Below are 24,427 nucleotides of genomic sequence, written 5' to 3'. Positions count from 1 at the left end.
GCCGAAAGGCCCCGTGGCAGGACAGTGTGTTCTCCACGGCTTCAGCGCTTCCAGAGTGCCCAGGTGCTGAAGTATGTGCATGTTTGGGCAAAACACGTCAACCTACCCATCTGTCTGTGTCTACCCTTCCAAGAATCCATCACCATAGTAACTTGGTACTCAGACAAGAGATTGGAGATGAGAATGGAATAAAGGCCAGACCTCTTTCTTCCCTACCGCAGGGAGCTTGGATCATCCCAGCGCCCAAGTGTGGGCAAGTGTCATAGCTAGGAGTGCCTCCCCAGGCGCCCCCAACGCCCCGAGACTCTGACCACATAGTTGGGAGTCTAGAAATTTCTGTGAAGTGGATGGAAGAATGGTTGAGAAATTTTTTGCTGGTTTTTACAAATGTTTGGTTGCTAGAACAAGCCAGATTTTCCAAGGTGGTCATCCAAAAGCCCTCAGTTGAAGACCAACCAAGGGCTTGCGTCGGGCTCGGTTCTGTGACCTTGGGGGTGCCAGCCTACCCTCACCTCGTGAGCCCATGTCACAAAGTCTGTAGGTCTGTTGTGATGATGCAGCGAGGGGACTGGCAACAAAAGCCCTGAGCCCCTCACGGTGTCACCTGGGGAGTGGCCAAGCTTTGTCCTGGGATGGGGCAGGGCACGCGGTGAGCGGTGCTTCGGCCCTCAGACTTTGCCCCGCGGCGTGGCCCTCAGCCTTCTCTGTCTCCCATGCCTTCTCAGAGTGGGTTGCCTTTTCCCAGCTCCCCAAAGGAGTATATGTGTCACTGTACTTTTTCAGGATGTAGCCTCGGTTATTTATAGCCTTGGGCCTGAGAGGCGCATCCCGGCAGCGTGGGGCTGCAGCTGCTCCGATGAGTGTCCCACTTCTGCCGCGCCCGCACCCCCGCCACACCCTGCGAGCCCCGCAGAACCTCCCCACCAACTCCCCCGCACGGGGCGTGGTCTTGTGCCCCTGCAGCGTTCCACAAGGCCGGGCGGCAGGGCGAGGCGGTCCGGGTGCTGGAGCAGCTCACGCACAACGCTGTGGTCGAGAGCAGGTTTAATGACGCCGCCTATTATTACTGGATGCTCTCCATGCAGTGCCTCGATATAGCTCAAGGTAAGCAAACATCAGCTGGGCCCCTTGTTTTCCCTGGCCCCGCTCTGGCACCAAGATAAACATCGGAAGAGCTGGGAGGCTTTAATTAAAGCCCTGGGCTTGTTTATTGGGTGTATTGTCCATAACCCTGTCTTGCAGCAGCATAATCTCGCGTGTCATCTCTTCCCAGTTTGCCCGTCAGCTTCAGGATGGTATGAGGGCCATCCCAGGGTTACGGTTGGGAGGTCTGGGCCTGCGTTGCTAATTCAGAACATGTCTCTACCCGACTACCTGGAAGCCCATAATGAGCTGGCTGAGCACTGGCTTTTAAAAAAAAAAATGGAATTAAATGAAAAGGTGAAGAAGAGATCACTTTGTAGGAGCACACTCCGGATCCTCACTCGTCCCAGGTGGGAGGGTAGTTTCGATGTGATTTCCTTCACGAGACTTCGCATGGTGCGCCGCGGGCCTTCTGGAAGCGGACGGGGCAGGGAGATGCCGTCCCCTGGCCGAGGCCCGCCTGTGGGCGCAGGGGGCGACGCTGGCATGGGGGCCGCCAGGGGACTTGTGACAAGGCACAGTCCTTCCCCAGCGCTGCCCCCCATCTGTGGAGCAGGGGTGACCCGCTCTGCTTCCCGCATGACCGCCCAGAGCCGTGGGTATAGTTAGAAAACCATCGAGCCCTGGTGTGAGGGGGCACTTTCTGTTCTGGCCAGGGGTGTGGGCTTCGAGGAGGAAGGATGGGGAGGGAAAAGGTGTGAGGTGAGCGTGAACGCTCCTGATGTGTGCCCACCCTCCCCGCCAGGGGGCCCTGGCCTGTCTGGGTGCTGGTGATCAGCCTCTCCCACGCCAGCCCTCCCCCAGGGAGTGACCCTGAGAGATGTCCTGCCTTGGTGGGCTTGGCCCGCCGGGACTTGCGCTGCCTCGGACAGCAGAGCGCCTCCTCCATCGCCATGGCTCAGGCGGGCCCGGTGTCGGCAGAACTGGCCCAGGCTGACGCGCCTGCTCCCATTCCCCGCAGACCCTGCCCAGAAGGAGGTGATGCTCGGCAAGTTCCACCACTTCCAGCACCTGGCCGAACTGTACCACGGCTACCACGCCATCCAGCGATACGTGGTAAGGTGGGCAGGGGCGCCAGGCATGGGGCGGGGCCTGGGCACGCCTCACAGAGCAGCAGCCCTCTGCATGGGGCAGAGACCCACCCTCAGGGCGTGACGACCTGCGGAGAAGTCGGGTCTCCCTGGGAAGACAGGTTGGAACTTCGATTTTCCGCTTGTTTGACGTGCAGTATGTGGGCTTCAGAACCAGCCAGCCAGAGCTGGAGGGGGCCTTCTGGTCCTCTTGCTTCAGGTTTGGATGACTCAGGTGGACTCTGGCTTCACCACTCAGAGGGCTGTCTGTCTAAATGACCAGTGGGGGATGTTCCAGGGGCCCCTGTCTTCTAGTCAGGTGAAGGTCCAGCTCTAACCAGAGGCCCGAGGTCTCTCCCTGGCCCTGCCACTGACTTTCTGTGTGCCCTTGAGCAATGCACTTCCCCTCTCTGACCCTCAGTTTCCTTCTTTATAAAGGAGAGGGTTGGTTTGATCTCCAGAGGCCCAAACAGCTCTTAGTTACTCCCAAATCCTTTGTTTAAGCTGTTTCAAATCTGCCTCCTGATGGTAGGGAACAGGTGACAGGCTGTCCTCAGCTTCCTCGTTTGCTTATCCTCAGTCACTCAGCAGTGTGAGCGTACCCGGTGCTGAGAAGTCAGAGGGTAATAACACTAGATGAGCTTTACTGAGCACTTACTGCATACCAGGCAGTGTGCCGAGGGCTTCGTTGTATCAGCCTTTCGACCATGCTGTGAGATCCATACTGCCATCCCATTTCACAGATGAAGAAACTGAGGTGCTGTACAGAGAGATCTCACAGCTAGTGAGTAGGAGAGCCAGGACTTGAACCCAGACAGCAGCCTGACTTGGAGCCTCTGCTCTTAGCAGCCCCCACCCCCCGACCCCCGCCTACTGATTTAAGGAAGGCAGACCGCTGGCCTCGTGCCCCAGCTCAGCCATGTGACCTTGGGTGGGTCGTTTACTCCCCTCTGTGCTTCAGCTCCCACCTCTGCAAGATGAGGGTCATAACAGTGCCTACTTGACGGTAAGGATCCAATGAGTTGACACTGGGGAGCACTTGGAAGGGGGACCCTGGGTGAGGGGGACCCATGTGGAGACCTCATGCCAGCCTTCCATCAGCCTAGAAACAAGCAGTTGCATTTTAGTTCCCTCAAAGGACCTGCTGAGAGGACTAAGAAGACTTCCTGGAGGAGGTGGCCCCCAAGCCTGGAGGTGGGAGATGAGTAAGACAGGGGCAGGTGAAGAGGAGGGCACTCCCGGCAGAGGCGGGCAGCGTCTCGCGGTTTGGTGTCAGGCCCAGCAGAGCAGCTCTGGTTTGGAGGTGATGGCTCCTTTCCCAGGGGAGCCCCCCGCCTCCTCTCCCTGGGACACTTCTGAGCTCCCACACCTCATGTGGTAAAACCAGAGGCAGGCCTCTCCCTGGCTCTCACCCAGGAGAGGATGCAGGCTCAGGTTTTCTTGGAACTGACAAAGACTGTAGAAATTCAAGTGAGAACTAAGGAGAGAAGGCTGGGCTCTGGACCAGGGAACTGGCGTAAAGCGAGTCCCTGCAGATGGAGACCAACTGGGGCCCGAGTCCCGGTGGCTCAGTGCTAAGTGCGGCCCGGCAGGACCCTTGAGGAAATGTCAGTTTGTTACCATTGAGTGCTCGCTGGCAGGGGAAGCTGGCCTGCTTTCATCTTGTCATCTGAAGCAGCGTGCCAGAGTCCTTCAAAACAGGGATCTCTTAACCTCTTATAGGCCCCTCCTGATGGAACATCCCCTGCGGGCTATGTGTGGAGCTTCTGGCGGCCTCGGTACAGGAGACCTGTGCATTCAGCTCGCGAGTGCTGAGCCCCTGTCTGATGGGAGGGCCTGTGCCAGGCGCGGGGGCAGGGACATGCGGCAGGGACCCCAGTGCCTGGCATGTCTGTGGGCGTTGCCATCAGACTGCTGCTGGACGGCAGAGAGGAGGCCTGTGCTCTCAGGCTACAGAGGGTCAAGTGCCTCCGTTTACGGGGATGCTTGTATGGAGGTCACGTCTCAAATTGCCTAAAGGTCTCCCCTTTTAGAGCTAATTGGCAACAACTTGAGCTCAGGGAGAAGGAATCGTTAGCCACCCCAGAGGCAATGAGCTTCAGAGAAACACTTTCAGTGGGTTTGAATCCCAACTCCACACCTTTCTAGCGGGTGTCGTGGGCAGATGGAGCCTGGGGGCCTCGGTTTTGCCCTCACTGCAGCGAGGGTGAAGGTGCTTCCCTCACCGGTTTGGGCTGGGGATCACGCAAGTGTGGCCGCAGGCTCCCACGCACACACAGTAGGTGCCCCCTGGGCGATCGCTGTTCTGTTGAAGTCACTCCGAGTTCCTGGCGTCGGCCTCTCACCTGGCCCAGCGGTGGCTCTGCTGAGAAATTCGGTTCTGTGTGCTTTCCTCGCGGCAGGAGGAGCCGTTCAGCTTCCACCTTCCCGAGACGCTCTTCAACATCTCCAGGTTCCTGCTTCACAGCCTGACCAAGGACACGCCCCTGGGCATCTCCAAAGTGTATCCTTCCACCGCCGTCTGCCCGCCCCTCCCATCTGATGGCCCCAGGAGTTCTTCCAGAGCACTCTGCTGCCAGAGGCTCCCCACTCTCTGCTCTCTCCGGCAGCCCTCGGGGACGGGTGGAGGGCCGCTACTGGGGAGGCCGAGGCCAACGCCAAGGGTGGGGTAGTTTTCAGGGCTCTCTGGGCCCGGCAGAGGGTCTCTGGCCAGCACACTGGGTGGACCTCCCGTAACCCCCAGAGGAGCGTGTGACTGGAATGTAGGAAGCGCCAGGCCTCTGAGCTGGGGACCTGGGGGCGGGCAGAGCTTTGTTCAGCCCAGGTGGATGAGCACCTGCTGCATCCCCGGCGTGCAGCCAGTATCAGTGTCAGGGCCTGGTTCAGTGGGATGGGTACTGTGTCCAAGGGCGAAGGCTGGGGCCAAAGTCAGGGAAGGCTGCCTGGAGGAGGCGACATCTGTCCTGTAGACTGAGGTAACCAGGGGAGGCCTGAGTAGATGTTCCAGGGGAGCGCCCGGCGCACAGAAGGGGCTGGAGGGAAGTGAGGTGGGGGAAGGGAGGAGCTGAAGCCCCCTGCCTGGGAGCCGGGCTCAGCGGGCAGCAGCCTCAGGGCCTGCATGGGAGCCGGCCTGCCCTCCTCTGGCTGCCGGTGAGGGCCGCGGAGGAGCCTGAGGGCCTGTGCTGCCAGAGACTGCAAGGACATAATCCCAATCCTGAAGGTCCTGAGAGGGACAGAAGTCACAAGAAGCCCCTGTCCCCTTCTGAAGGAGGGGTCGTCACTATCTCTCGGCCTCTGCTGAGCCCCCGCCCTGCCTTCTTCCTGTGAATCACAGACTCTCCGAGGAAAGGGCTCAGCTTCCAGTTGGTGAGAACCAGCCTCTCTAAAGGGGTTCAGGCCCATCCTTTACATTTCGGGGGAAGCTGCCCCCATCACGGGGCCTCGGACCCTGCACGCAGCGCCTGCAGCAAGTTGCTTGTTCAAGTCAGCAGAGTCTGACCGAACCCTGCCCTGAGCTTCACCCTCACGTCCACTGGGGATGTGGAAACGGCTCCTGACACAGTCCCTGACTCCGGGGAGGATGGGGAGGTACAGACAAGGAAACTCCACGTGAGGACTGTTGGAGGGGCCACGGGTCGGGGCAGGGCGTGGGTAGCAGGAACGTCTGGGAGGGGCAGCTCGGAGGAGGCTTGGGACACCGGCCTCGTTTAGCTGAGGCTCGGCAGAGGGCAGTAGGGAAGGGCATTCAGGGTCAGGGTGAGGGGAGAAAGGCAGACCGGCCTGGGCATAGCCGGCACTTGAGGTGACCTGAGGTGGAGCATGGAAGCCCGTCGGCCCCAGACCAAGAGCTCCGAGAAGCAGGCCCCGAGCCCGCCACGGCCGTGGTGACGCACAGGCAGAAGAGCGTTCTGCACCAGGGACCAGGCTCCTCCTGGCGGGGCTGGAGTGGGCGGCACTTGGTGCCAGGCAATCTAGGGGCTGGCTGGCAGGCCGGGTGAGGCAGGGATAGCCGTTTTGGCCCAGCCAGGGTCCAAGATGAGCCATCAGCAGGCCCAGAAAACCTAAGCAAGGTTAAAATATTAATGCAGACGACGCTGCCTCGATCTCTGGAAAAATCTCTGGGCCTTGATATCCGAGAAATCCACTTACCTCCCACAGATGAGCAAAGCAGTCCTCAGGCTCCTTCCCGTGCCCTCTGGCACGCGCACAAGCTGCGTTCCAGCTCGGGGCTCGCTCCAGAGGTGGGCAGTGCCAGTGCTCGGGCCTGCTGTGGCCTCTGTCGTCCTTAACCTCGTCATCGGCAGGAACACGCTGTTCACCCTGGCCAAACAGAGCAAGGCCCTGGGCGCCTACAAGCTGGCTCGGCACGCCTACGACAAGCTGCAGGGCCTGCAGATCCCCGCGCGGTTCCAGAAGTCCATCGAGCTGGGCAGCCTGGCCATCCGCTCCAAGCCTTTCCACGACAGTGAGGTGAAGGCCCTGGCCTTCGGGCGGGGGCCTCTCCTGACATCTCTGCGCCCGGCCTGGGCTTCACTGAGAGATGGCTGCTGCCCTGCTGGGGCTCTGCACCCGCCCCCCCCGCCCCTGCCTGAGCCCTCTTGTGCCAGCTCCTTCTGCCCTTCCCTCCCTGCCGCCTCTGTTCATCACAGCCCCCTGAGCCCCACAGCCCTGCCCGCCTGCTTCCCAGCCGTCCTGGGGCTCCACGTCTGCTCTGCCTCAGCCGCAGGGCCCAGTGTCTCCACCTGGGCCTCATCCTAGGAGCCCCTGGTCTAGTCCCCCGCCTTCTGGAAGCAGGTTATCACTCACCCGCAGATCCACCCCGAGTGTCTGCAGTTCCCTCTGTGCCCCAGCCTCCCTTCCCCCAACCCAACCAGCCACTGTCTCCTCCACAGCCCCCTCCTTCAAGCTCAGAGCAGAGACTTGGCATCAGACAGATCTAAGTTCGAATCCCAGCTCCCCCATTCCCTGGCTGTGTCTCAGTCTTCCTGAGCCTCAGTCTCCATGTCTATCAGATGGGGATGCGTGTAACAGCTTTCCTGCGGAGGCTGTGAGGAGGAATGAGACTGAAGTGGGCCGCGTGCTTGGCACAACCGTGGAGCACAGTGACTGGCTGGTAGATGGTGGCTGTGGCCATTGTTCCTGCCGGAAGAGCCGCAACTGCTGAGCCCTGCCTGGGCAGGGGGTGTCCTGGGCAGCGGGCCCCAGCGGGCAGGGCCTCTGTGGTCTCCGTAGGCCCTTATTTACCCTGCTTCGTCACCGGGCAGAGCCCGCGCACTGTGCCCCCCGCCAGGGCCCCTGCCCCGCCCACCTGGGTGGCCTCTCCCCTCGGCCTCCAGGCCCCAGGAGGCGGGAGCCAGAGTCCAGGCGAGGAGGCGGGGCCGTGCCCGCAGCCCTGTGGGGCCCTCAGCGGCCGTGCTCTGTCCTGCAGGAGCTGGTACCCCTGTGCTACCGCTGTTCCACCAACAACCCGCTGCTCAACAACCTGGGCAACGTCTGCATCAACTGCCGCCAGCCCTTCGTCTTCTCCGCCTCTTCCTACGGTGAGCGCGGCGGGCAGGCGGGCGGCTGGGCTGCAGACGGCGCGGCCTGTGTCCTCATTTGGAAACTGGGGACAGTGAGACCCCCCACCCCGACACATAGGGTCACTCACGGTTCCCAGAGAGAGGGCCAGTGCTGCCCAGACCCCTCAGAGCCCGGAGCACTGCTCTGCCTGACGAGGGGCCCTCGACCCGGGCAGCTGACGTAGCTCTCAGGCCCAGCTCCTTCCACATCGACGGGGATCAGAGGCCCCTTCCCAGGAGCTGGGCAGAGGCCTCTCTTCCCCTGGAGAGGAGTCCGCCCAGGTACTAGGGCGATGGTGGAGGGGTCGAGGCCCCTTGCACACACACGCCTGCTTTCCCCTGCCGCCCCGCCAGCTTTCAGCGAGGCCTGTGCTGGGCGGGAAGGAGCTCTGGGACCCCCCTCCCCACCTCCTAGCCTCCCCCTTGCCTGTGTCTGCAGAGGTGCTGCACCTGGTTGAATTCTACCTGGAGGAGGGGATCACGGACGAAGAAGCCGTCTCCCTCATTGACCTAGAGGCGCCAAGACTCAAGCGGGAGAACAAATGGCAAGAGATCACGACCAACAGTATCCTGGGTGCCAGCTGGACCCTGTGTGTGTGTGTGTGTCCGCTGGGAGCTGGCCTGGAGGCAAGGGGGCCTTACGGGGTTGCTGGGCCAGGGAGGCGAGGGCAGGCCAGGCCACTCTGCATGCTGGAGAGACCCCTGTGGCAGTAGGCTCGGGGCCAGAGCTGGGCGGGGCACCGGCCGGGGTGCAGAGTTGCTGCAGAGGCAGGGAGGACGGGGGGCAGGAACCGTGTCCACGCGCCCACGCCCGCCCATGAGGCTGGGGTGTGGCTGCTGTGGGGCATGGCCCGCCCTGACCCCGCACCTGCAGCCTCCCTTCCCTGGGGGGCGGGGGCCTGGGCACCTCCGGCCCAGGCTGGCTGGCCCCGGGATCCCCAGGCATGCTCACCCTGCTCTGCGAAGAGGGTCTGCGAGGCTGCCCAGCAGCTGTGGGGAGACACTGCAGGAGCCACCGGCCGTGCTAGGGGCTGTGGCTTCCCGCCCAGCCCACCTGCTCCAGCTCCCACAACCCGCAGGCCTTGGTTCCCATGCTGCATCTCAGCGGCCTCTGTGGGCCATGCCGGGTCTTGGGGGCTGCAGTGGAAGCCCTCAGAGCTCCTCGCTGTCTCCCCCATCTGCGTGCCGGGCTCCATGTGAGCAGGCCTCTCCTCCGTGGGGAAAGCCTCTCGCGCGCCTTGCCGTCCTTGCCTGAGCCGTGGGGAAGGTCCCACACAGGCCCAAAGGGAGCCCCCGGCCTGTGAATCTCAATGCGTTGGGTGGAGGGGGGGCTCTCCCTTGGCTTCAGGCCCTGTCCTTGACTAGCGCCCCCCAGATGCCCAGACCCTGAGGCTGGACGAGAGCATGGACTCCGTGGGGGACAACGACCCCTTCACGGCCAAGCTGAGCTTCGAGGTGCGGGCACCCCTGTGTGACGGGCTGCTGAGACCCCCCCCACCACCCCAAGGCCTGGCTCAGGTCCCTTTGCTCTGCACACTCCCCCCTGGGGCCCCCGGGGGAAGGAGGCGGGCTCCCGGTCACAGAGACGGCCAGCTGGGTTCTCCCGAGGGACCGGACAGGCAGGGGAGGGCTCAGGGGTCCTCTGTGGGGTCGCCTGTCCCCCCGCCGGCTGAGCGAGGCCCCGTCCGCTCTCCCCACCCGGGCTGCAGCAAGGCGGCTCGGAGTTCGTGCCCGTGGTGGTGAACCGCTCCGTGCTGCGCTCCATGAGCCGGCGGGACGTCCTCATCAAGCGCTGGCCGCCGCCCCTGCAGTGGCAGTACTTCCGCTCCCTGCTGCCCGACGCCTCCATCACCATGTGCCCCTCCTGCTTCCAGGTACCCGGCCGCTGCCGGCCGCGCGCGTGTGCTACCCGGTCCTTCCCTCCAGCTGCTGCTGCGCTTCCCGGATGGTCCCTGTAGGGAGGCCAGGCAACCGGGGGGGAGCACACGTGTCCCTCAGTGGCCAAGGCCAGGGCCCCCTGGCTGGAGGAGAGGCTTGGCCATCCTCAGTCGCCTCCCCAGCCTCACGTGCATCCCTGGACCGTCTGCTGTGGATTTGCCCCCTGACCTTGTGCTCCTTGCACCTGCCCTTCGTCCAGGAGGGGCCTCAGACAAGGGTGGCCAGGACTTGGTGTTTCTGGCCCGACTCACTGCCAGGCCGCCTGCCCTCAGCAGGGCGGTGGTCCCCGCCCGGCTCGGGGCTGCTGCGCGCTCAGGGTTGCGGGGTCACGGCCGTCTCTCCTCAGATGTTCCACTCGGAGGACTACGAGCTGCTGCTGCTTCAGCACGCCTGCTGCCCCTACTGCCGGAGGCGCGCGGACGACCCCGGCCCCTGACCAGCCCCCTGAGGACCGCCGCCCCGCTCAGCCGGGCCATCGGGCCATCGAAGGAAGAGTTAAACTCAGAATGTGTCTTCTGCCCTGATCAAGTGTGCATCTTAGGGAGGGGCCTTGTGTAACCACGAACCTCCCTATTTATGGCATTTTGTGTCTTGTGAATAGCACCAGGAGATGGAGAAGAGAGCGAACATGTATTTTCTAAGAGAGAGAGAAAAAAAAAAATCTGTTCCTTTCAGAACGGCTCTGAGTTGTTCACGGCAGTCTGCCGGAGTCCACGGATCTGTCAGACCATTCACATGTACAGTTTGCGAACAGATTGCCTCAATAATTACAAATAAAAGGGCTACTTATTTTCATCAGTGTCTGCATTTTAGCAAATCTTCATATTGTCTGCAACTTAATTTCCTTATGCAAAAGTGCACCTGTTTTTTTTCTAATTTGATCCGAGAGGAACATTACGTTTGTGTGCTCTTAAAATATAATCTAATCAAAATGGCAATATGGGAATGGTAGGGGAACAGGTTTTTAAAAAATATATATATATTTATTTATTTATTTTGGCGGAAAGGGGCTCCATCTCAAGGAGAAGATGAGATACCTGGCTGTAAAGAAGGTGGCTGACAGGGCTGCTCCCGGGGGCTGCGGAGTCCTCTACTTCCCAACTGAGACCAGGCCCCCCCTCCTCCCCAGCTGCCCCCAGGTCCTCCACGTGACCTGAGCTTGCCCCTTCCTGCAGCGCCCGGAGCAGGTGGGTCCCACATGAGGTTCCAGGAAGGGCCCGTCCCCTGAGCGTCAGCAAAGCGTCCGATTTGGCAGCTCAAGGGCAGATGGGAAGCCGGGGAGGGGAGCTGACATTTATTGGGGACCTTTTTCTTTGCCAGCCCTGTTTCATATGCTGGCTCGGTTCTCACTCAGCTCTGTGATGGAGGGCGGGTGACTTCCCATTCTGCAGCCCTAGGGGCGGGCGGGCGGAGGTGCTGGGGTCGGTCCTTCCCCGAGGCCGCTGCCTTCACCCTCCTCCCGGCTCCCATCCGAGAAGGCAGAGAGCAGTCCAGAGCTTTATGCAAAGTCCTGACGGCAGGAGGAAGGGGACTGGGCTGCCAGGGAAGGTGTGGAAAACCACCCTGGTGATTAGATACTGATCCTTTGCAGGGCGTCCATGAAGCAGGCCGAGCAGGGCAAAGGTCCCCTCCAAAGGGAGGGATGAAGACACTTGAGGAGAGGGGAGCGGCTGCGGGGTGGGGGCCCCCCAGGGGTGAGTCCAGGGCTGGACCCCGGCCCCTCCCCCTGCCACCCCCTGCAGCTCTCTCAGGAGGTGACGGGGAAAAGAAAGAGATGGAGCCAGACAGTTGTGCCAACAGAACTCCTCCGTTGAGCGTCTTAATTACTTACGATCATGCATGCTCTCTCGCGCGCTAAACATTTATTAATGTGTTAGGATTTCCATTAGCACGTTGCTTGAGCTGAAATCACTCGCATGTGGCTGGGAAAGAGGAGAGGGAGCAAACAGCCCCCCACCACCTAACAGGCGTCAATCACAGCGACAGATCAGATGGCTCACGGCTAGAGGCGGGGGTGGGGGGGTGGGGGGGAGGGGTCCCAGCCTGCGACTCCAGCGTGCGTCCTCGAGGCCCACGACAGCGCAGACGAGGGGGCGCCGAGCTGGGTTCTGCCGCCCCAGAGGAGCTGAGCTCCAGAGGCCTGAGTCCGAGCTCCCTGTTAAGTCTGGCCCCGAGTGAGGACTTTGAGGCGTCTTCAAGGATGCCCACTGAACACATGCTGAGACTGAGGCTCGGGAACATTCTCTTTTCTTCCGTTCATCAAATATTTATGGAGCCAAGACAGGGTCACAGGCAGGCACAGCCTCTGCGTGTGAGTGTCGCATCCTGCTCCTCTTGTGTCCTTACTGGGCAGGGCCCTGGCAGGTCCAGCCCTCTCTCCACCGCTGTTGGCCCATCCGTACAAGAGACCCCTCCAGCTCTGACACTGAGGTTCCAGCCTCGGTCTGTGTCAGTGACCACGACCCCTTCCCATGCCACAGAAGGCGAGGAAGGAAAGGCCTCAGCCGCGGGCATCCTGAGATGTCGCCCCATCTCCCCACGAGGACATGGGGTCCTGGCAGAGAAGTGGCGGCCGCAGGCTGGGCCAGCCGCGACTGCATCCCGACCTCCTGTCTCAGGGTCTTCAGCACTGTTCCTCGTTCCTGGAAGGAGTAGGTGAGGAAGAGGGGACTGGGCGGCCAGAAAGAGCCCCTGGGCCAGACCTCAGACGGTCCCAGCTCGAGCTCAGCCTCAGTCAGCCGGCCAGCCGGCGCCCGTGTCCACCCCCAGCCAGGCTGCCGAAGCCGGGGGCCCCTTGGGGCTCCCGGACAGGTGGGCATGCGCCAGATGGTCTTCCGCGCAGGCCAGCCCCGCCGTCAGATACTCAGGAGCCCTGGCAGAGGGGCCACCGCCAGGCGGGGCTCCCACCCTGGCCCAGCACTTGCCCGAGCACACCCTGATGTCCTCCACCAGACCCCAGGACATCGAGAATGGGCTCCACCACGCCACTGCCCTGCCTGTCATAACTTCAGCAGCTCTGCTGGCCGCCACCTGGCGCCGAGACCCCTGGTCTCCCCTGCCAGCCCATCCCGGGGCCCCAGCGCCTTTCCACCAGCCGGGGGCCTTGGCCCAGCTGTCCCCTCCCTCCTGGCCCTTGATGTTTCTCCTCTGGGCTCCCGCAGCACCGAGGCGGGAGCATTTTCTCACCTCTCCCGGTTACCCGTTTTCCCCGTGGCTGCTGCCCCTGCCTGAAGATGGGGAGCTCCTTGAGGGGGGACCAGGGGAGAAGGGACTGGCCTAGGATTCACCTCCATGTCCCCAGCCCCCGGCCTCGGCCAGACTCTGGGGAGGGTGGTGCGGGAGGAGAGGCAGATGGAAAGCAGAGAGCCGGTCTCCCCTCCGCTCTTCCCCCCTTGAGTTGGCAGCTCAGTCTCAGGCCTCACTCGGCTGTGGTGACGCAGGTGGTGGGGCTCAGCAGTGAGGGGAGATGGGGGGGCCGTGGAGAGGATGCTGCTGACCAAGCAGCACCTCCACGTGGAGGCTTAAGAGCTATTTGTGCGCCACTGCCCACTAAGCCCTAATCCTTCGCCACACCTGGCCTCCCAGAGGGGCCGAGGGGCCGGGATGGGGAAGCAGAGACCAACCAACACGCCCACCCCCAGCCCCGCCGCTCACCGCCCCTCACGGCCTATTCTGCGCCTGGCCGAGAGGGGGCGGAGGCTCGGAAGGTCACCCACACCGCGCTTGCCGCCCCCCCCCCCCCCCCCCCCCGTGTGCTCCCCGCTTCCCTCCGGCCGGCCCCGCAGTGGGGACGGCAGAGCCCAAGCGGAAGGCTGGACCTCCCCCCGCCTCTACCCAGCTCTGCCGAGGAAGCTCGTTTCCCCGGTGGTCAGAGGCACAAGGCCTCCTCGCGGGACTGGGAGGAGCTGTCCCTCCCCTGGACACTTGTTCATTGAGCACCTACCCCGGGATGGGCAGGCCGTCGGGAGACAAGTCAGATGCGGCTGGCAGTGTCGGGTACCAAGTAGGACAGGCACGTTGAGAGCTGGAGGGGCCCTCCACGGCTGTGAACTGAACCAGGTTCCGAAGAGGGTTCCCAGGTGGTGCTGGTGGTGAAGCCCCCGCCTGCCAGTGCAGGAGATGTAAGAGATGCAGGCTCGATCCCTGGGTCGGGACGATCCGCTGGAGGGGGGCACGGCAACCCGCTCCAGTGTTCTCGCCTGGAGAACTCCATGGACAGAGGAGCCTGGCGGGCTGCAGTTCAGAGGGTCTCACAGAGTCGGACAGGACTGAAGGGACTCAGCGCACCCACGCAGAAGAGGGTGACAGTCAGCAAAGCTCACTGGTCCCGGCAGGAAGCAGGCTCAGGGAAGGGAGGGCTGGGCTGCCCCCAGCCTCGTGGCCGACAGCCGCAGTCCCCTGTGGGAGGACAGGGGGACCTGCTCCTCGGGTCTGTAGGTCTGTGAGCCAGGCCCGGGCAGGGACAGCGGGCAGCTTTGCCCTTCAGGTGGGGGTGGATCCTGGAGGTTCCTAGTCCCAGCGAACTGAGGAGGGCGGCGGGCCTTTGCAGGCTCTCTTGGCGACTGAGCCCAGTGCTGTCCCCGCCGCTGCTGCCCAGGCCTGAACAACTGAGTCGGGCCCTTTCCAGCACCCCAGCGCAACCCACTTTCATCACTGGCACCCGGTGTGGATGATGGACGGTCTTCCTGAGAGCTGCCTTTGGGGCAGGAGCGGCCAGGCCCTGTGGCCTGGGGGCCTTGGTCTCCCCACCTGCAACGGAGGGTCAGAGTAGGTGACTTCTAACGACCTTCCTGTCGTTCTGTGAGCCCACTCCTCCAAGCGGAAGAGCATTCTTTGTTTTTAATTGTCTATCATGCATTATAGAGCAGACGTCCATCATGTCAGGGATGACCTTTAATCTCCTATATCACCATCGTGATAGAGTGGAGTATTAGACTCTCTTACGGAGGGTGGGCCTGAGTCTTAGAGGAAGGCAGCACTTCCTGTGATAACCTAGATCCATCTGCTCAGTCCACAGACAGTTCTTGGGCACCTGTCATGTGCCAGGCCCTGGGCACCAAACAGAAATCCCAGCTCATTCAAGTAGGGCAGGTGTCCCTGACCTCCAGGCCATGGACCAGTACCTGCTGAGAGATCAGTGGCAGTGCTAGATTAGAAATAAAGTGCACAGTAAATGTAATGCACTTGAATCATCCTGAAATCATCCCTTCCCGCCAACCCCTGGTCCATGGAAAAACTGTCTTCCACGAAGTTGGTCCTGGTGCCAAAAAGGTTGGAGACCGCTGAAGTAGGGGAAACAATTTACATGCACCTGCCGTGTTCGAGCTGGGCTCTGGGGCCCTGTGATGAGCAAGACAGACCCCAGCCCACCCTTGGGGGCTCGGGTTACAGCCTACGAGACCCATGAACAGAATAGGAATTAAAAGCTTCCATGTTGTCATAAGCATTAGGGGGTAACAAGCAAGGTCATGAGTTTGAGGGTTGGGGGCTCAGCCTGGCCAGGGCAGGGCCGCGTGTGCTGGCCTTGACCCAGGGAGTCCGTCGTCTGTCCCTCTGTCCAGCCACCAGGGGCCGTGTCAGAATCAAACGCTTCACCTTGACCTCTTTAGCGATGGGCCTAATCACTGCGCCAAGCACCTTACACCTTGAGCGGCCGCGCCCCACCCACCCGCCACGCCTGCCTGCCCCTTGCTCCTCCCCGCAGCGCACATACCACTAGGCTCCGCATGCGAGTCCTGACGCTGCCCGCTTCCCGGGACAGCAGGGCTCTGGAGCCCCAGGTGGGCTGCAGGGAAGGGGGCACGTTTCTGAGCAGACAGGTGAGGACATCCCAGGTGGGAAGAGAGACAGCACAAGGCAGCCTCGGCCACGGAGGTCCCGGACACTGGGACGCTTCCTGGCCAGCCGTGCGTTCCCTGCCTCAGGGCCTTTGCACTGGCCGCTCTCTCTCCTTGATCAGCTCCACCCCTCAGCGCTCCTTCCATCCTTGAGCTCTCAGGCCCCCCTGGGCAGCTCCAGGGCGACTGTGTCAGGAGGACGTCACCACCTGAATGTACCCTATTGTCATTTGTTTCATGGTTTGTGGGGGCCCCCTCCTCACCCCCACAGAAGGACACGTCCTACAGGCAGGGGCTTGGTGCTTCTTGTCCACTGTGTCCCCCAGAACTGAGTATCTTGTGTGGAACACAGTTGGTGCGGGATAAAATTCACAGCTGGGCCGTGGTCATTGGGGACCCCGAAGGCCAGGCTGCCCATGACCCCACTTTACTCCTGGGAGGGGTCCTCATGATCCTATTGTAGATGGGGCCCTTGTTCGTACCCTGAGCTCATCATGCTGTCCTGGGGTACGCCATCATGGCTTGTCGATCACGTGGCGCCCAAGGCCCACGGCCCCAGCCTAGCCTGACCCCAGTCCCGAGCCGTGGCCCGAGTGCTGTTCCCAGGGCCCACCTCCCCTCCACACAGGAGCGCCCAGGACCACACCTCCTTGCTCACCGCAGGGATCTGGTGCCCGGCACAGGCTTGGCCCCATTCACCTCCTGGAGGCAAGGCCTTGCTTCAGGAGCCCTGAGAGCCTCCCTGATTCGGTCACCTCTGCCCTGGGCCCTTCCTCCACCATCACTCCCTTCAGTTCATCCTTGAGGGCTTTTGAGACACTTTTTTGTGCCCAAGATCTGCCCAAGTTCCCCTGGATAAAGCCCCTGTCACTAAGCCCCACCCCAGCTGACCCCAGCCCACATCCCAGACGGGCCTCAGGCCTCTGCCGGGCCTCTGTCTTCAGTCTATGCTGACATCCCCACTTGGCAACCTGGCAAAGTGCCCCCCTCCCTCTAAACATTGTCCCCCTGGACGTCTCCACGGGCCGGTGGCCTCCCCTCCCCAGGTCGGGAGCGAGTCTTCCCACACGGAAGTCCTCCCCAGCCCATAAGCTCCTCCTCCCTGGAGCCTCGGCTCCCCCAGTGGCCTGCACAGAAATGTCGGTTTGAACAAGTGAGTGAGTGAACTCCAGATCAAGGGAACAAATGCTTTTTGAGCTCCTGGGCAACGTGGGGCTTGCGTCCCATCCCCAGAGTGCCCCGCTGCACTTGTGAAGCTCACAACCTTGTCAGTGGGCACTGTCAGTGTGTGGTGACTGGATAAGCCCAGAGGTGACCCAGGTGGGGAAGGGATGGCTCAGGGGCTGAGAGAGGGGATGACAGAAGAACCAGCGCTCTGCCCTCCGGGAGCTCGTGGGCCAGGCAGGAGGAAGGCGAAGTTTGCTGGCCCTGAGCTGGAGGGAAGTGGGCCTGGAGCTGGGGGTCCCAATGCCAGGCCAGGGCCGTCAGCTGAGATGACAGAGGGGGACAGGGGAGTTGGAGGCAGGCCTCTGCTCTTTCCCAGGGTCCCCAGCACCCCCACCCCCTTCTCCCCAACCACAGCCTTTTACCTGGAGTCACCTTGGCCCCACCTGGAAGCCAATTAGGCCCCTTGTTGCAGCAGTGAGGATTAATATGATTAATAACGCCCCCAATCTCCCAGGTGCTGATTCAGCCGGGAGCTTAGGGAGGGGAGGTCACTTTATAAGGGCCTGGGGGGGGAGTCAGAGCCCGGAGTCATCCAGCCGGAGCCCCGTGTGGCTGAGCTCCGGCCTCAGAAGCATCCTTGGGTTTGCGCCGCCGGCGGGCAGCCGCGAGGGCCGCAGCCATGAACGGCACGGAGGGCCCGAACTTCTACGTGCCTTTCTCCAACAAGACGGGTGTGGTGCGCAGCCCGTTTGAGGCCCCGCAGTACTACCTGGCCGAGCCGTGGCAGTTCTCCATGCTGGCCGCCTACATGTTCCTGCTGATCGTGCTCGGCTTCCCCATCAACTTCCTCACGCTCTACGTCACGGTCCAGCACAAGAAGCTGCGCACGCCCCTCAACTACATCCTGCTGAACCTGGCCGTGGCCGACCTCTTCATGGTCTTCGGGGGCTTCACCACGACCCTCTACACCTCTCTGCACGGATACTTCGTCTTTGGGCCCACGGGCTGCAACCTGGAGGGCTTCTTTGCCACCCTGGGCGGTATGAGCCGGGTGCAGTGGGCTGGGCAGGGGCGGCTGTGTGTGTGCAGGAGCCAGGAGCTTGGGTGTGGCAGGGGGGTGTGTGGGGACAGCCCCAGCCTTGCGGATGGTGGACGAGAGCCCGGGATCCAAAGCCCTCCCTTACTCAGTCAGTAAACGCTGGGTAAGCGATGACGAGCTCGGCCAGCGTTGGTGGACGGCGGCCACCGAGCACGTGATCTCACTGGCACTGGGGTCACTGTCTCGCCCTCCAGCCAGGAGACAGATGTGAGGAGTCCGGGGCCTCGCTGGGGTCGCAGGCAGTCTCTGGCAAGGCTGAGTGGCAAGCCCACGTCTCTGCGGCCCCTCAGGCCACGGTTCTGGTCCCCTTGGAGCAGCGGGGCTGGGTGAGACCCACGCCGGGTCCTGGGGACAGAGAGCTGGACAACACGAGTGTCTGTGCTCAGGGCCCCAGCCCGGGGCGGGATGACAGTCCTCAGTCCTCCAGGCACCGGCCTCTGCCTGCACTGGGCGCCGGGCGCGGTCCCTCCCCAGCTTCCCTCTGACTCCCTCCCAGCCTGCCTCCAGGCTCTCTGCTCCACTTGAAGGCTTTCTGCCTTGAGGAGTCCATTCACAGGGAGCCAGTAGACCTGGTGAGGTGATCTGTGTAGCTGTGAGCCATGCTTTTAAAATATTTTCACTGAAAAACAGATGAATAGATCCCATTTAGCCGATGGAGAAGGAAATGGCAACCCACTCCAGTATTCTTGCCTGGAAAATCCCATGGACGGAGGCCTGGTGGGCTACAGTCCATGGGGTCGCAAAGAGTCGGACATGACTGAGCGACTTCACTTTCACTTAGCCGATGACAAAACTGCAGTGTGCAGAGGGGAGGAGTGACTCAGGAATGTGGCAGGCCAGTGCCCAGAGCCTGGGTCTCCTGGCTCAGACCCAGGAGTGTCCCCCGGGGACACATGGCCTCTCAGGCAAGCAGGAGACACGGGAGGTTGTCATCACAAAGCCTGGGGGATGGAGAGAGCCCGGCACCAGACACAGGAAGCTCTGTCTCCTCTCTCTCACGTGCGCCCAGGCCCTGCCTCAGCCCTGTTCCCGGGGTGCTGGCCATTGCTGGGTGACTGCGATCCCCCAGTCTCAGGCCACAAGGATGCCACACACAGGTGGGCACACCTCTGCGACAACCACGGGCCTGGAGTACCCACTGGCATTCCCTTTAACTCTGGGAAATGCCCCGGTTGGTAAACCCCAGGGCCATCTCCCTCCTGAGTTTCTGAGGGTGATGTGCGGGGCAGATGTCTGAACCTCATCATTATTATTCCTCCTCCTCCCTCTGAGCAAAACACTCTCCAGCTCCCTGGCTCCCAGGAGAGGGTCGCCCATGCCCAGGGTGTCCCATGTCCCTGGAGGCGAGAGGCCCGCTGCCCAGGAGGAAAGGGAGGCCTCCCCCTCTTGCTCCTGCTGTCTCTGCTGTCCCCTGTGACTGGAACTCTGCCAGTGGCCCCAGGAAGGACACATTCTTCTGTGAAAACTCCATGCCGGGCTCCCAGTTCTCAGCCATGACCCCAAGAGTCAACTGCCGTGTTCCCGGTGAACCAGAACTCTGGCTGCACTAACCTTCCTGGGAGTTACTCCACGTGGCTTATCGGCCCGTCTGCCCCGCCATCTCCCCTCGTCCATGTCCAGACCCTACGCTCCTTAAGTCCGTGCTCCGGGACTGCTCCCCGGGTGCCTTCCTGGTCGACCCCGCCCTCCCCATCCCCAGGAGGAGCACACCCCCTCCTTAGACAGACAGGTCCAGCCACACGGCGGGTTGACTGATGGCCGGCCGCCTTGCAGGTGAAATCGCCCTGTGGTCCTTGGTGGTCCTGGCCATCGAGCGGTACGTGGTGGTGTGCAAGCCCATGAGCAACTTCCGCTTCGGGGAGAACCACGCCATCATGGGCGTTGCCTTCACCTGGGTCATGGCCCTGGCCTGCGCCGCGCCCCCCCTTGTCGGCTGGTCCAGGTAACGTCACTGAGCAGGAGGGGAGGAGGGTCTCCGGGGCGCTTCCTAGGGTCCTCCGGCTGGGGGGGGTGGGCTGCTGCCTGGTTTCAGGCCCCCCGAGCTGGCAGCTGTCATAGGGTTGAGGTTTAGGGCAGGGAAGAGAGGGTCAGCCCCCAACGTCGCTACGGGGCTGCTCCCCGTGTCAAGGAGACTCCAAGACGCCCCAACCCTTCACCTTGGCTGTGCCCCTAATCCCCAACTAAGCCAGGCCAGATCCCAATCCTCTTTGGTCCAGGACCCCGGGAGCGGCTCCTCTGACCTCAGGCCTCTGCCCCTGCAGAGGCAGAGCCCCCCCTCGTGCAGGTGTGATGGTGTGGCCCTGGGAACCAGTCCTGGCAAGACTCTCAGCCGTTAACCCCCAACGGGCTGAGATGAGATGGCGGTGGGGTGGAACGTGGCTTGGGAGATTGGACTCTGTGGGTTCCCAGAGGCTTCGTGCCCTTCTGCTTCCAGGAAACGGCCATCTCTCTCCCCTTTCCTCCTCTCTCAGTCTTCCTGGGGCCAGTGTTTTCTCTCCCGAGCAATTTAGCAAGGGGCAAAAAACCCCACCCCTGCCCCCTGTCTTCTCCAGTCTGGCCTAGTTACATCCTCGTGGACGCAGCTAATGGACACTGGGTTTCCCGAGGTCAGTTCAGCGTCACCATCCTCTGAAATCACACGCTCTAACCACACGCCCCAGGGCCTCTTGTTTCCAGAAACTGTGCAAAGATCCCTTAATTACCCTGAGTGGCCTAGAAAGATCTGGGTGCCTGCAATACAGACATTGGGAGCTTTTCCCTTCTCCCCACCCACCTCATGGTCCCAGGCCTGGCCTCCGGCCACTCGGGAGTGGCAGGCTGGGTGAAGAAGCTCCAGGCAGGGAAGCACAGTGGCAGAGTAGGGGCGCTGGGAGTGAGAGACCGGGAGAGACCAGGGTCCCAGGATAACACGGTGCCAAACAAGGCAACAGCACTGTTTCCACACATCTGAATCCCTTATCTCAGTAGATGTGAGCCTCACAGCCAGGGAGAGGTTTGTTATCCCCATTTTACAGAGAGGGAGAGTGAGGCCCAGAGTGAGACCAGCCCCGCCGCGGGCGTTGGCAGAGGACTCTGGTCAGCTGGGCCCAGCCCCAGCCCCTCACATGCAGGTCTTCTTCTGCCGCTGCGGTCCCTTCCCCTCCCCGGTCCTCAGGTACATTCCGGAGGGCATGCAGTGCTCATGTGGGATTGACTACTACACGCTCAAGCCGGAGGTCAACAACGAGTCGTTCGTCATCTACATGTTCGTGGTCCACTTCACCATCCCCCTGATCATCATATTCTTCTGCTACGGGCAGCTGGTGTTCACCGTCAAGGAGGTAGGGCCCTTGGGGGGCCAGTGTTGTGTGGGGCGGGGGACAAGAGCATGGATGAGGCTGAGCACAGCCCCCCAGCCCAGAGGAGCCTCGAGCCCGGACACCAGGCGCTGTGTCCCCGCAGGCGGCCGCCCAGCAGCAGGAGTCGGCCACCACTCAGAAGGCCGAGAAGGAGGTCACCCGCATGGTTATCATCATGGTTATCGCTTTCCTGATCTGCTGGGTGCCCTATGCCGGAGTGGCGTTCTACATCTTCACCCATCAGGGCTCTGACTTCGGCCCCATCTTCATGACCCTCCCGGCTTTCTTTGCCAAGTCTGCCTCCGTCTACAACCCCGTCATCTACATCATGATGAACAAGCAGGTGCCTGCTGGTGGGGCGGGAAGGGGCCAGGTTCCCCCAGGCGACAGGCGGAGAAGCTGCAGTCTTAACTGGGCCTCAGTCTTCCCACCTGCAAAATGGGCAGGGGAGTTGGTCTTCCCTGGGGTAATCATGAGTCATCCGGGAGAAATGCACATTCCTGGATCAACCCCCAGATCTTCTGATTAGAAGCTCAGGGTGAGCCCAGGAACATGCATTTCTAGCAAGCCCTCTGATGCTGGCTCAGGAGAGAAGTGGCAGTTCAGAAGGTTCTGGAGGCTAGCTTTAACAGTCCAGATGGTCAAAGACCTGGGCCTGGGAACAGGTGCCAGTCTCCACAAAGCCCCAAAGGATGCTAAAATGTCTCGTTCTGAGGGATGAAGGGATAAAGTGGTCCTTTTAACAGAGACCAGTGGTTCCTCTGCAGGTTCTTTGGTCGTGGGGAAAACCTGGAGTCAGACAGATTGGGTGTGGCCTTGGGCAAGTCACTTCCCTTTTCTGGGCTTCACTCTCTTCATCCACGGAAAGGATGAAATCCTAAACTCTTGGGTTCAATGGGATAATCTCCCGATGGCCCTTGGCATGCTGAGGGCATTGTGGAGCATCACCAGTGACAAAGCCCCTTTGGGTTTGGCCCCAGCACCTCTGGGTGGGGCTGGGGAGGCTTAGTAAGTTCCTGCAGGGAGCCATCTGACGGGTGGAGTGGAGGCTGGGAGGGCCAGAGGCAGGAAGAGAGAGGAGGCACACCTCGCTGATGATGCCATTTCCCACCCAGACTCTGGGGGACCCTGACCACCCCTCACCCTAACCCTACCTCTTCCTTCCAGTTCCGGAACTGCATGCTCACCACCCTCTGTTGTGGCAAGAACCCACTGGGTGACGACGAGGCCTCCACCACCGTCTCCAAGACAGAGACCAGCCAGGTGGCGCCTGCCTAAGCCCCTCCAGGGATTCCGTGGCCCGCCGCAGGAGTCCCCCAGCCCCCACCCCCACCCCAGCCTCAGCAGCTCCATCAGGAGCCGCGCCTGTTGGAACCAGCTCTCACAGGCTCCCTGAGTGTAAACACAAAAACCAACCAACCAAATGCAAAAGAATCAATGAGAGAAACGGGAGGCGCCTCACTTTGCAGGGGCCGCCCGATAAGGAGTCCTGATTTCCCGGGGGCCCGCTGTAGCTCCGCTCCCCCTCAGCTCATCTCTCAGCTACACAAGAACTCTTGCTCTGGAAAAGTGTCCCAGCTTAGGGATAAGTGAGTAGCACACGACGGGGCACGCCGTAGGTGCTTATTAATAAATGCTAGGTGGAGGAAGGAAGGAATGAATGGAGACGTGAATGGAGAGATGAACGGGTCGGGAGGGCACAGCCATCCTCTCACATGTTAGCAGCAGCAGCAGCTTGCCCTTGGCTGATGGCCTTGAGCAGCTGTTTTGTCCTTGGGCCTCACTTTCTTCCCCCATACAATGGGAATTTCAAATCTCTCCTCACACAGCTGCTGGGAAGATCAAATGAGATTGTGTGTGTGTGTGTGTGTGTGTGTGTGTGTGTGTGCATGCACTCGTGTGTGTGAGCTCTTTGTAAATAGTAAGGAGCTGGACAGACTGTAGTTAACATTATGAATAATATCAATTAATATAAGTAATTCATTCCTATGATCATCTCCTCTTGATAGCGACCATTTTGAGATTGGGCAAGGCCCTAAGTAAGCATCCAGCCTCGTCAGGCTTATAAACATTAGACAGACGGCAAGGCCAGACGAGGGCCGGGTGGTGGACCACAGGGAGGGACAGTCAAGGAAATGCAGAATGCAGTCATCAGGCCTGAAAAAGAAAAACAACATCAGAGGACCAGAGTCTGCGGCCAGTACATAGCCCCCATGATGCGCAGGCCATTCCCTTCCAATGCAACCCACAGAGAGACAGGTCTTGCTCTCAGCTTCTGAGAAACCACTAGCTCTCCTGCCCAGCACCCAGGCTGCAGCATCTCTGGGCCCGTATGGAGCTTCTAGAAGCTATGTTCACCTGCCCACATTTAATGAAGAGCTGGGTCCCCAACCTCACCTTTGTCTCAAAAAGAGCTTAAAAACAAAAGCATGGGAAATCCGGCTGGACCCACCTTCCCCCGGGGAAGTTCACAGGTCACAGATCTTAGCTCCCTTGCTGGGCAAGCCTTCAGCGGCTCCAATCCATTCTCCCCCTCCAGAGAGTCCTTGCTGCTGCGAGGCTGGCTGGGACTCTGGGACATCAGAACTGAGCCGCCTCATAAATGCCCCTCCTCCACTATATAACCAAAGCGGGAAGCTCTACCTCTCCCCAGCTCTGCCTGGAGACGAAGGCAAATTGGGGTATTAAAAGCTCAGCTCCTATCCTTGGTGTTGGTAGTGGTGGTTTTTGTCACTCTCAAGCTCTTTATCTACAGGATGGATGGAAACGGGGCAGTGTTCATCTGATCCTTGACCCTGGGGTTTCTGGGTTTGGGCAACCATCACAGCCCCCTGGGAGTGCTTTAGGCTGTGGGGAGCAGGCCCAGGAATGGGAAAAGCGCCATCCTTGGAGTCACAGAGATCCAGGTGGCCCGTGAAACTGCAAGCAAATTTTGTCACCTCTTGGAAGCCTCCTTATCTGCAAAAAGGGATCTTAAAACTGACTTTAATGAGATTTCAGGCTTTATGCAGCCAGTGTGCTTCCTGGACTCAGCAGATGATGAGAGACTTTTTGCATTACCAGAGCCTCGGCTCCGGGCTGGCCCTACCAGGGACCTCATCTGAAGGGGGAATGGGATGAAGGTGTAGCTCCCAAATGACCCTCCTCCTCCAAGGCGGGCAAAGGCAGCAGGAGTCTGAGAAGGGAGATCCTTAGTGCCATGGAGGGGCTGGGGCAGGTAAAAGCTGGGATCTCTATCGTTGCCCCTCTCTACTCTGTCTCCCTAGGTGGGTGA

The 24,427-nt window shown here is 61.1% G+C and overlaps 2 protein-coding genes across 5 annotated transcripts in view; both read left to right on the top strand.

Moving 5' to 3' along the window:
* Positions 1-10,507, top strand: part of IFT122 (intraflagellar transport 122) — a 65,386-nt gene extending 54,879 nt beyond the window's left edge. For 3 of the 4 annotated variants that reach the window (XM_043885676.1, XM_043885674.1, XM_043885673.1), the window contains 9 exons: positions 964-1,104; positions 2,105-2,199; positions 4,616-4,716; positions 6,518-6,683; positions 7,642-7,753; positions 8,214-8,339; positions 9,150-9,229; positions 9,484-9,648; positions 10,059-10,507. In XM_043885676.1, coding sequence (XP_043741611.1) covers positions 964-1,104; positions 2,105-2,199; positions 4,616-4,716; positions 6,518-6,683; positions 7,642-7,753; positions 8,214-8,339; positions 9,150-9,229; positions 9,484-9,648; positions 10,059-10,148 — 1,076 coding nt within the window. In that variant the 3' untranslated portion in view covers positions 10,149-10,507. The other variant, XM_043885675.1, reaches the window with a different exon arrangement.
* Positions 10,508-17,301: 6,794 nt separating this feature from the next.
* RHO (rhodopsin) lies at positions 17,302-23,846 on the top strand. The gene is made up of 5 exons (XM_043886371.1): positions 17,302-17,756; positions 19,589-19,757; positions 20,970-21,135; positions 21,257-21,496; positions 22,321-23,846. Exons 1-5 carry the CDS (start codon positions 17,396-17,398, stop codon positions 22,429-22,431), a joined length of 1,047 nt encoding a protein of 348 aa, XP_043742306.1. The 5' UTR covers positions 17,302-17,395; the 3' UTR covers positions 22,432-23,846.
* The last annotated feature ends 581 nt before the right edge of the window (positions 23,847-24,427 follow it).

The sequence above is a fragment of the Cervus elaphus genome, chromosome 24 (assembly GCF_910594005.1).
Source record: "Cervus elaphus chromosome 24, mCerEla1.1, whole genome shotgun sequence".
NCBI lineage: Eukaryota > Metazoa > Chordata > Mammalia > Artiodactyla > Cervidae > Cervus > Cervus elaphus.
This window is presented reverse-complemented; position numbering and strand designations above follow the sequence as displayed.

Bases quoted from the DNA above. Each gene is read 5' to 3' on its own strand.
- RHO (XM_043886371.1), top strand. From the start codon at position 17,396: ATGAACGGCACGGAGGGCCCGAACTTCTACGTGCCTTTCTCCAACAAG. The intron at 19,758-20,969 runs GTAACGTCACTG...CCCGGTCCTCAG, and splicing joins CCCCTTGTCGGCTGGTCCAG to GTACATTCCGGAGGGCATGC. The intron at 21,497-22,320 runs GTGCCTGCTGGT...TCTTCCTTCCAG, and splicing joins ACATCATGATGAACAAGCAG to TTCCGGAACTGCATGCTCAC.